The sequence below is a fragment of the Mytilus californianus genome, unplaced genomic scaffold, assembly GCF_021869535.1.
Source record: "Mytilus californianus isolate M0D057914Y unplaced genomic scaffold, xbMytCali1.0.p SCAF_46, whole genome shotgun sequence".
NCBI classification, from domain to species: Eukaryota; Metazoa; Mollusca; class Bivalvia; order Mytilida; family Mytilidae; genus Mytilus; species Mytilus californianus.
The window spans coordinates 889790-902274 of record NW_026262697.1 but is presented as its reverse complement, the minus strand read 5'-3'; the positions used below and the strand labels follow the sequence as shown (position 1 = coordinate 902274).

General features: G+C 31.6%; 1 protein-coding gene across 1 annotated transcript in view; it reads right to left on the bottom strand.

Annotated features, from left to right (window-relative positions):
* Positions 1-12485, bottom strand: part of LOC127700022 (lysosomal alpha-mannosidase-like) — a 76719-nt gene that overhangs the window by 21499 nt on the left and 42735 nt on the right. The window contains exons 9-13 of the mRNA XM_052203461.1: positions 10196-10312; positions 8283-8486; positions 5974-6046; positions 1311-1350; positions 853-922 (exon numbers count right to left, since the gene is read on the bottom strand). Of these exons, the coding sequence (XP_052059421.1) occupies positions 853-922; positions 1311-1350; positions 5974-6046; positions 8283-8486; positions 10196-10312 (504 nt within the window). The remainder of the gene's footprint in view (positions 1-852; positions 923-1310; positions 1351-5973; positions 6047-8282; positions 8487-10195; positions 10313-12485) is intronic.

The window sequence follows — 12485 nt, the reverse complement described above, 5'->3', positions numbered from 1 at the left end:
TAGGAGTTACGCCCCTTTGAACTTATTTGCTTCAATGTACTATGCAACAGTTTGTCATCGCAACTCCTCTGATACCACACAACAGAATTTCATGAAACCTTTTTAGATAATAAGGACATACTATGTAGATGTGCATATCGACAGGAAATTACGGTTCAATTTTTTTTCTAGGAGTTACGCCCCTTTGAACTTATTTGCTTCAATGTACTACTGCAACAGTTTGTCATCGCAACTCCTCTGAAACCACACAAGAGAATTTCATGAAACTTTGTAGATAATAAGGACATACTATGTAGATGTGCATATCGACAGGAAATTATGATTCAATTTTTTTTTCTTATACAATTTTTTTTCTTACACATATTTTATTTCTCCAATGACAATGTGAGGACGTGGGGTATGTGAGCGCGCTCACTAAGGTTCTTTAATTTTATGAATAAAATCCCATAACTTGGAAACATAAAATCTAAAATTTATAAAAATCCAAAGGGAGCTTACATCAATAGATATAAAATATTCACTAGAGTTTCATGAAAATTGGTTAAAATGTTTTTGAGTTATTGTCCAACATGTTGACGGCAGACGGACTGACAGACGGACAAAGGTATACTTATTATAATACGTCCTGTAAACGGGCACACAAAAATAATTGAAGTATCCCTCAGTGAATATTCCACCATTACATTGTTTGTATGCTTTCATCCCCTAGCTACCTCTACCTAACAACTGATCTACCAGAAATCATGTGTTACATTTTTTACCACAATTGTGACCCCTATGTGAAGCTTTGGTGTCCTTGAACAATGTTACAACAATTAATATGCTCTTGATTATTTTCCTGGTAACTCTTACCTGACAACTTTTGTATCCATTAGCCAACCTTTCAGCGTAATCGTTCGCCACATGCTGTTTTTCTGTCCCACTGAAAATAATTTATTAATATAATTTTTGAATTTGAATTAGACTCATGTACATTTCTGGTACTTTGGGACTCTGAAATTTTATTTCTAATAAAACAAATTCAATGACAAAACATCATTTTCTTTTGACTCACAGATCTAGATGAAATTTAATGCACAATGTAAGCCATGCATTTTATGATGAAAATAGGTTTAATTGACTGTACAAAACTTCACTGAGGTCTATAATAATAAATTATGAATTTATTTGAAAACTTAAAATGAGATAAGATCATGCCGTTGGCTAAATATCCATTTTTTTAGGACAGAAACATCTAATCATTATAAGTGAATACTATTGAAAATTAGATACCAGTTTTACAAAATGTTTATTAAATTTTAACAACTTACGATACTGCATCATGGTGCTGTGCTACACCCATAGCTTCCTCTGAAAAGTAAATCTAACTTATTTTCTGCTCATCACACATATTATTCCCCTTGGCAGTTGATCTGAGAAACTCTGAAATGACACCCATTCCCTCCCAAAAAATGATATTTAGGGGCACAACCAAAATAACTTTCTCTAATGGGAACATTACTCAGACCAGAAGGACATTAAACATATATTCAAAACATTATATACAATAAAAAATAGAATCAATTAAACAAACATATTTTATATTTTGCCATCTTGGTCCTTTTATAGCTTACTGTAAGGTATGGGTTATAGCTTGCTATAAGGTATGAGTTTAACTCATTGTTGAACAATCTACCTTGACCATCTTTTGGCTAAATGTCTTTAGGTAAACAATCATTTTTCATGGCTCCATTTAATTTTGACATACTGTTTTATATTCAGGATTACTTAAAAGTACTGGATGAAAACTTTCTCTAATGATTTAAATATCTGAATATTGGAACATCAACACCCTGTTACTTTTTGAGTCACTGCTAATGACTCCTCACCTATCAGTGTAGAATTTGTCATTATGTGGACAGAAGCACACTGTAAAAGTATCTTTTTAAGATTTGAGTAAAATTAATATTTTACACAGATAATGAAAAACAAAGCGAACATTCTGTGTTTGACCTTTGAAGGTGAAATAAAATTTACATGCAAAAAAGAAGAATATGTCCATAGTGTTAAGTTTACATGATGCAATATTGCTCCAAATCATGGATTACTATTCAGACTGACAGTTAGGAATTTATAATTATCAGATTACTGGATATGTCTGTCAATAGTTTATTTATTCCAAATAATTTGTTCGCAGCTACAATGATCTGTTAGGTTTAGAATTTTATGGGTGTCATTTTTCATGGCATTTGATTACTCTTTATTAAAATCAATGAGACAACTGAGTCTCCACTAGAGATAAAATGAGGTAGAAGGTTAGCAACTACAGTTCCATATATGGCCTTCAACAATGAGGCAAACCCATACTGTATAGCAAGCTATAAAAGACCATGAAATGACAAATTTAAAACAATCTAAGTAAACATCATAATGAACAAACGAAGTAAGTTTCATGTTGATGTAAACACAACTTCATAGTTCTTAATCCAAAACTTTAACTTGATCAGTGAACCGTAAAATCAGGGTCAAAATTGGACAATACATTTAAAAAGGTTCACATAAAAATGAACAAGTGTATTAACAATTTTTATATAATGTTCACTATACTTTTTTAGTCCATGAGGGTATCATCATCTCAGTAGTCAGTGCTTGACAGAACTTATCAATTCTCTCAGGCAAAGGTGACCTTTTGATTTGGTTATATTTAGGTCACTTTTGGTCTTCTAGCTTTTCACATGTTTAGGTTTTACCTATCCTTATCTTTCAAATGTTAAGGCTTGAGCATTACTGTTGAGGATAAATCCAGAAAAGTTTTTCGGACATACAAAATTAATAAAGTGCTGTATACTCATTTTATAAAGTACCAAAATGGGAGATAACCTCATTATATTTGCTATTAAAAAAGGGAATTACTATAAATGGAACAACTTCCTTGATATACAATAGTATCTATCACAATTTAAGAAATAATACTTTCATGCCATGCTCTATGCTCATTTTAACATGGAAAGATATTAGTAATCAATATCTTTATTAACCGAGAGTAAGTGAGATGTAAACTGTTGACAAATATAATGCCTATCCATATTAAAATGAGCATAGAGCATGTGTAGGATTAAATATTGTCCGCCATGAAATTATATCCACCAGACACTTTTTCATAGTAAATTGTGTCCACGGACATAATGTTATTATGAAATATTGCCCGGACGATATTTACCTATGAAATCATGTCCACAGATGAGAAAAAGTGTCCTTCAAAGAAAGGACAATATTTCATATGAAAAAGTGTCCTTCATAGAAAGGACAGTATTTCACGTCAAAAAGTGTCCCATCTCAATACCTACAAAATATATACAAAGCTTAAGTTCTTTATCTAAATTGAAGTTTTAAAATTAGCATGGGGGCTTTGTCTCTATTAAAACATGGCATGTAAACTGAAGTATTGAATTCATAAAAAATGTGATCATCTCCATGTGTAATTAAACATAAATTATACAATAAAACATGTACTAATACACACAAAAATAGTAATACATTTAATAGAACTTAATATGAACTATGTGAATAATAATACATGTAATTCATTTCAATTTACAAAATCATGTAATATTCAAGAATAGTACTCATAAATACTGTTCTTCCTACATTTGGCCTTTCTTTGTTTATATCAAATAAAAACTGGTTCTTAATTGGTTTGTTTTAGTAATAGAAAATTTTGTATAGCTAAAACATTTCAGTGACTTTTTTATGATCTCCCTTTAAAGGACACTTTTTACTGTGAAAAAGTGTCCTCTTATTGAAATCAACCTTTACAGGACAGAATTTAATGAAATTATGTCCAATTGAATGGACACTTTTTCACAGCATCGGACACATTTAAATATACCTTTTCTGTGAAAAAGTGTCTAGGTAGACACTTTTATGGCTCACACATGGCATGATAGAACTATTTCAATTCTTATAGGAAAATTAAGAACTTTCGAAGTGGACCTAAAATAAGCGTTTGAAAGTCATCCAGTTTGATTTGTACAGCCAAAACGTTATAGAAAATCAACCGTTTCACAATAAAAAAAACTAGAGGCTCTAAAAAGCCTGTGTCGCTCACCTAGGTCTATGTGCATTATCACCAATGGACTCTCGAACATTGTAGACAAGAATAGAATTCATGACGAAAATTACTTTTTTGTTGATCTTGTATTGCTGATCATTTTGTCTGTTTAGTCTACTAACAATGTCGACAAAATTTGACTTGTTTATGGAGCTTGCCTTGCTGATCATTTTTGTTATTTTAACTTCTTATTTATCTAATATAATTTTTATCATATAAAGCAAAATGCAAAAAAATTGGTAAAAATTGTCATTAAAAGGGCCATAACTCCAATAAGGAGTTGTCGGAAAATTTCCTCCATATAGTCTGAAATGTAGATCTTGTCTTGCTGATCATTTTTGCTTATTTAAGTTTCTATCTATCTATTATAATTTTTAAGATATAAGCCAAAAACGCAAAATATTGGTAAAAATCGTCTTCAAAGGCAATAACTCTAATTAGACGTTTTCGACCATGCATACGTATTTGTAGATCTTGTCTTGCTGATCATTTTTGCAACTTAAAGTTTCTCTCTATCTATAATAGTTTTCAAGATAAAAGCCAAAAATGATAAATATTGGTAAAATTTGTCATTTAAGGGCAATGACTCCTATAAGAAGTCGCCTGACAGTTTTGACATCAATAAACAATTGAAAGAGCTCAACATTTTGAACATTTTTGCTTGTCAGATTTTCTCTATTTATAACGATTTTCAAAATAATAGACAAAACTTGCATTTTACCCCTATGTTCTTTTTTTAGCCATGTCTGCCATCTTGGTTGGCGGATGGGGTCATCAGACACATTTTTTAAACTAGATACCCCAATGATGATTGTGGCCAAGTTTGCTTAAATTCGGTCAAGTAGTTTCAGAGGAGAAGATTTTTGTAAAAATTAACGGACGACAGAGACGATGACGGATGACGGATGCCAAATGATGACTAAAGGGGCTAGGTGAGCTAAAAATGAAAAGATATAAGTAAACTTAATTTTAGAATGATTTTATTTTATTTCCTGGCAAGCTACACCAACACAAATGTCTATTTTGATTTCCGGCATTGTTCACAACGTTGGAATTTCAATTGTGACATCACTCACATGCAGCCCATGTTTTATTGGAATTAGAACATGACTTTGTTTCCAAAGCAAAAGAAGAACATCATATTAGAATGGAAAATATGACATCTTGTTTCATGACCATTTACTGTTGACATTTGATGCTAAGTTTTTCCGCTAGATTTTGCAATTTGTATATCAACCAAAATCCAGAAAAAGATTATGGTATAAATAATAGAAAATGTGAAAACATTGATGATTCAAGTCCATAGTCTAAATGATGTGACCTCTACTTGTACTTTATATGATGTCATCCATACGGTATTATATATAACATGATTCTAAAGCAGATTCTCTGGGTACTTACTTAGCACTTCTACTTTGTCTGATGTCATCCATACGGTATAATATATAACATGATTCTAAAGCAGATTCTCTGGGTACTTACTTAGCACTTCTACTTTGTCTGATGTCATCCATACGGTATAATATATAACATGATTCTAAAGCAGATTCTCTGGATACTTACTTAGGACTTCTACTTTGTCTGATGTCATCCATACGGTATAATATATAACATGATTCTAAAGCAGATTCTCTGGGTACTTACTTAGGACTTCTACTTTGTCTGATGTCATCCATACGGTATAATATATAACATGATAAGCAGATTCTCTGGGTACTTACTTAGGACTTCTACTTTGTCTGATGTCATCCATACGGTATAATATATAACATGATTCTAAAGCAGATTCTCTGGGTACTTACTTAGGACTTCTACCTTGTATGATGTCATCCATACGGTATAATATATAACATGATTCTAAAGCAGATTCTCTGGGTACTTACTTAGGACTTCTACTTTGTCTGATGTCATCCATCCACTTTTAAAATTACCAATGGTATCCAACTGTTTACAAACCTGTACAGAATATAAAATTCAACATCTGCAGGCATGAAAAATAACAGGTCAGTTATAAACTATGATATTGATATTACCTAAGTCATTTAATTTGAACAATGGCTCTTTATTGTTGTCTGACTGGAGTTATAAACTAAATGTGTTGGAACAACATCAATGGCCCTGCTCGCAAAAAAAAGCTTGAAGCCATTTTTAAGGAGTGGAAATTTTAAAAGTCCAAAGCTAGTAACTTCGGCAAAAATCAGTGGAGCAGAATCAAACTTAATCTTGATCTGTAACTCATCATAGTAGACTCATATACTAACAAGTGTGCACACGCTGAAATGTCTCGCCTTCTTTACTAATCATTGATATTATATTGATAGTCCTAAATATAAAGCTTTATTACAACTGTCACATAAACTTAACATTAACCAAGTAAACTAAACATTGACCAATGAACCATGAAAATGAGGTCAAGGTCAGATGAACCATGTTAGCAGGCATGTACAGCTAACAATTCTTCCATACAACAAATATAGTTGACCTATTGCTTACAGTTTAAGAAAAACAGACCAAAACACAAAAACTTAACACTGAGCAATGAACCTTGAAAATGAGGTCAAGGTCAAATAAAACCTGCGTGACTGACATATAGATCATAAAATATTTCCATACATCAAATATAGTTGAACTATTGCATAAAGTATTAGAAAAAAAGACCAAAACTCAAAAACTTAACTTTGACCACTGAACCATGAAAATGAGGTCAAGGTCAGATGACACCTGCCAGCTAGACATGTACACCTTACAATCATTCCATACACCAAATATAGTAAACCTATTGCATACAGTATAAGAAAAACAGACCAAAATACAAAAACTTAACTAAAACCACTGAACCATGAAAATGAGGTCAAGGTCAGATGACACCTGCCAGTTGGACATGTACACCTTACAGTCCTTCCATACACCCAATATACTAGACCTATTGCTTATAGTATCTGAGATATGGACTTGACCACCAAAACTTAACCTTGTTCACTGATCCATGACATAAGGTCGAGGTCAAGTGAAAACTGTCTGACGGGCATGAGGACCTTGCAAGGTACGCACATACCAAATATAGTTATCCTATTACTTATAATAAGAGAGAATTTAACATTACAAAAAATCTTAACTTTTTTTTCAAGTAGTCACTGAACCATGAAAATGAGGTCAAGGACATTGGACATGTGACTGACAGAAACTTTGTAACATGAGGCATCCATATACAAAGTATGAAGCGTCCAGATCTTCCACCTTCTAAAATATAAAGCTTTTAAGAAGTTAGCTAACACCACCGCCGGATCACTATCCCTATGTCGAGCTTTCTGCAACAAAAGTCGCAGGCTCGACAAAAATCAGCTCAATATGTGAAGGCGTTTAGAAAAAAAAAGTGTGTATAACGGTAACTGTTATTTTCACGAAATTTTCAAAGTCCAAAATCCGTAAATTCAGCAATAATCAGTGGGGCTGAATCAGACGTAAGCTTGATCTGTAACTCATCATAGCAGACTCACATACTAAAGATCAACTCAATATGTGAAGGTGTTTAGAAAAAAAGTCTGGGTAACTGTTTGTTGTGGAATGACGGAATGACGGATAAGGGTAACATCATATGGCACTAATATAAGTATGCATGGCCATAAAAAGGGGTATCTTATAAAACATATCTCCATTACTATCAACAATGTGACCCTATAAAAAACACATCTAAACTCTTAGACTAATATTTAACATACTTTCTTGCCAAACATTTAAATCTCTGATTAAAGAAAAGCGTTAACAATGTGTACAAATAGTTAACTCTCTTAATTGGCAACTTACAAAAACAATAAACAAATAATCACCATCTCATTACTTATGCTTCAAAATGCATGTAACCTACATGTTTTTAATCAAACTAAATGAAGATATCTATTAGTATTACTTTATTATATATATATTTTATCTATTTGATTTACTGTAAGAAGTTGTTGAAATGACATTTATATCCCTTCAGAACTGGTTGGCTTGTAAAGTACTCAGTCAAACCATGAAAGTATTATATTGACATTTTACTTCCATGGTCAAACAAAGTAGTTATTTTTTATTTACCTGAAGTAGATGTTTGACTGATGGACATATCCCTTTAGAGATGGTCAGCATTTGAAGTACCCACTCAAATACCGTGTGAGCACTGCTAGCATAGATGATGAAGTCATTTTTTATTTACCTGTAAATAGTTGTTGGACTGACGCACATATCCCTTTAGAGCTGGTCGGCTTGTGAAGTAACCAGTCCAGAAAGTGTGAGCACTACTAGCATAGGGGAAGAAATCATCATCTTTTCCATTCCAGATTTGGTTCAAATGGTTTTGTTGAAATGTGTAACAGGATGGGGTGGAATACAACAGATTTACTCTACTACCATTTTGTTGCTGCAGAAATAACATTAGATTTGAAGTTTCTCAACACTCTTCATAATAGTCTGTTGTTAATTTAACCAGAAGAAATCAAGAAGATAAAATGAATTTCAGATTATGCAATATGAATATTATTCAAGTAATGTTTCCGACAAGTTATATATATAAAGATTACATTTTGAGTGTGTCTTGCTTTGCTTTTTAATGCTCTTATAAAAACCTACATATTTTTTTTCTTGGTCTTAATTTGATCCTAAATAACTTCTACCCTTGTTTTTACACATATTTCTCGAATGATAGAGTTGTTTGTTTGATTATCTGTATGTATGAGATATTTAATCAAAACAAACAACTCTTCATTTCTTAATCAAATTAAAACCAAGAAAAAAAATATGTAGGTTTTTATAAGAGCATTAAAAAGGAAAGCAAGACACACTCAAAATGTAATCTTTATATATGTGAACTTTGTTTCACCTTATCCACTGGAATTTCCCCTTTTTTAACACAATCTCTTTAATACTCCTAATCGTTTGTTTTAAACTGATTACTAATAACACGCATCTCTATTTACACTACTTTGTGTAATCTGCATAAAGATCCTTTTACCTATTATAGAACTCGTAAAACTCATAAAAAGTAACAGACTTATAATAATAAGAAGTGTGTCTTGCACTTAAAATTAAAAATATGAACTGAACTCTCTTTTCATTTGCATCTAAATAAATTTCAATTTGTTCTACTTTATGAGCAAAACCCTAACTCTAACATTCAAATAATGTAACAATATATCTAGTAGGTCTGCATATGGTACTTAAACTCAACCTGGTTTAAACACTGATGTATCAATTTGTCTTGGTTGTATATGGTACTGATCTGGACCTAGTTTTGATAACAATGACAATGTATCAATTTGTCCTGGTTTGTATATGGTACTGACACTCAAACTTGTTTTAACACTAATGTATTAATTTGCCCTGGTTTGTGTATGTTGCAGAAACCCAACTTGGCTTTAACACTGATGTATTAACTTGTCCTGTTTTGTATATGATACTTTCACTCAAACTGATTTTAACACTGATTTATCATTTATCCTGGTTTGTATATGGTACTGACACTCAAACTGGTTTTAACACTAATGTATTAATTTGTCCTGGTTTTCGTATATTACAGAAACCCAACATGGCTTTTTAAAACACTGATGTGTTAACTTGTCCTGGTTTGTATATGGTACTTTCACTCAAACTGATTTTAACATGGATTTACCAACTTGTTCTGGTTTGTAAATGGTACTGAAACTTGACTTGATTTTAACTCTGATGTATCAATTTGTCCTTTTTTTTATATAACACTATAAACTATAAAAGTTTGCTATTGTTTCACAAAAATTAACAAATTGAAACAATTTAAGATTAAAATACTGTAAATCTATAAATTTTTGTGTGGATTTATTTTTGGGATTTTTGTCCATTGTCCATTGGACAAAAATGTAAGATCAATCATTCACCTATGCCCATGAAACCCACGAAAATTGGTATCCAACGAATAATAATGAATCCACAGTATCCTACATCAGTATAACCTATCTATTTGTGGTAATGACACTTATCCTAACAGTAAAAAAGAATACAGTCAGAAAAAAGAACACAGTGCTGTTTTGTATTTTGTACTGACATTCACTGTATTAAATTAATTTAAACCGGTTTGTAAAACGTGATGAGACTCACCCTAGCATTAACATAATGTATCAATTTGTCCAGGTTTTTATACCAAGTATGAGCATTCTGATATTCAAAATCACTTCCCATTGTCATCATTATATCTCTTGATCTGTAATGCTTAGCCTGAAAGAAAAATAATCTGTAATGCTTGGCCTACAGAATATTACCACTTACAATAAGAGTTAACTGACTTGAATTTAGAGATACAGGGTATATGTCAATGAGACAGCAACCCAACATAACAAAAAAACTGGAATAACATTTACAGCTTAACATGTGTTCATCAACAACATCAATAAATGACTTTCAAATTCGTGCACTTTCCCCTACATTTCCTATTTCATAATGCTTATAATATTACGTCACTGTAAGGACTGATTGATCAAGATATAATTTACAGCAGTCAATCGATGTAGCTTATTAATAAAAACAACTCCAGATTGGTCTACACCTTATAGCAGGTTATAAATCTGACTGTCAACTCAAGTCAAAATAAATGTGGATAGTGTCCACATGTGGACACAGATGATGCCCCCGCTTGCATATCATATAGTTATAAAGGGACATAACTGAAGAAAAGTAAAAGTGACGCTACCCAAATTTGAACTTGATCTGAGTTTTGTGGTAATAAGCATTGTGTGTAAGTCTCATAACATTTGGTTGAGGCTAACTTAAGTAGAGAACATGAACTAAAAATTCAGCAATTTTTCTATTTGTAAAAACGCATAACTCTAGAACAGTTGTGTATAAGTTTTATAACATTTGGTTGAGACAAACTAAAGTTAGAGAATGGAAACGAAAAATTCAGCAATTTTTATGTTTATAAAGGGACATAACTCAAGAATGGTAAAAGTGTTGCCACCAAATTTCGTACTTAATCTGTATTATGTAGTAATAAGCATTGTGTATAAGTTTCATAACATTTGGTTGAGGCAAACTAAAGTTAGAAAACGGAAACAAAAAATTTGTACTTGATCTTAGTTTTGTGGTAATGAATATTGTGTATAGGTTTCATAATGTTTGGTTGGGGCAAACTTGAGTTACAGAATGGAAACTAAAAATTTTGCAATCTTTCGATTTATAAAGGGGCATAACTCAATAATGGTTAAAGTGACACTACCCAAATTCAACTTGATCTGTGTTTTATCAGTGGAAGTCAAAATTAAACATTGCATTGTATAAAGCATTGATTGTAGTTGATTCAATCATAATCATGGACAAATGAAGATAACTCTAATTTTAAAAATTACTTGATATTTAGAAGAAAATAAAAATTTTGCAATTTTTCCATTTATAAAGGGGCATAACTCTAGAACAGTTAAAGTGACGCCACCAAAATTCAAACTTGATCTGTGTTTTGTGGTAATAAGCATTGTGTATAAGTTTCATAACATTTGGTTGAGTCAAACTTAAGTTAGAGAACGGAAACTAAACATTTTGCAATTTTTCCATTTATAAAGGGGCATAACTCTAGAACAGTTAAAGTGACACCACCAAAATTCAAACTTGATCTGTGTTTTGTGGTAGTAAGAAATGTGTATAAGTTTCATAACATTTTGTTGAGGCAAACTAAAGTTACAAAACGGAAACAAAAAATTTGTACTTGATCTTAGTTTTGTGGTAATGAATATTGTGTATAGGTTTCATAATGTTTGGTTTGGGCAAACTTCAGTTACAGAATGGAAACTAAAAATTTTGCAATCTTTCAATTTATAAAGGGGCATAACTCAATAATGGTTAAAGTGACACTACCCAAATTCAACTTGATCTGTGTTTTATCAGTGGAAGTCAAAATTAAACATTGCATTGTATAAAGCATTGATTGTAGTTGATTCAATCATAATCATGGACAAATGAAGATAACTCTAATTTTAAAAATTACTTGATATTTAGAAGAAAATAAAAATTTTGCAATTTTTCCATTTATAAAGGGGCATAACTCTAGAACAGTTAAAGTGACGCCACCAAAATTCAAACTTGATCTGTGTTTTGTGGTAATAAGCATTGTGTATAAGTTTCATAACATTTGGTTGAGTCAAACTTAAGTTAGAGAACGGAAACTAAACATTTTGCAATTTTTCCATTTATAAAGGGGCATAACTCTAGAACAGTTAAAGTGACACCACCAAAATTCAAACTTGATCTGTGTTTTGTGGTAGTAAGCAATGTGTATAAGTTTCATAACATTTTGTTGAGGCAAACTAAAGTTAGAAAACGGAAACAAAAAATTTGTACTTGATCTTAGTTTTGTGGTAATGAATATTGTGTATAGGTTTCATAATGTTTGGTTTGGGCA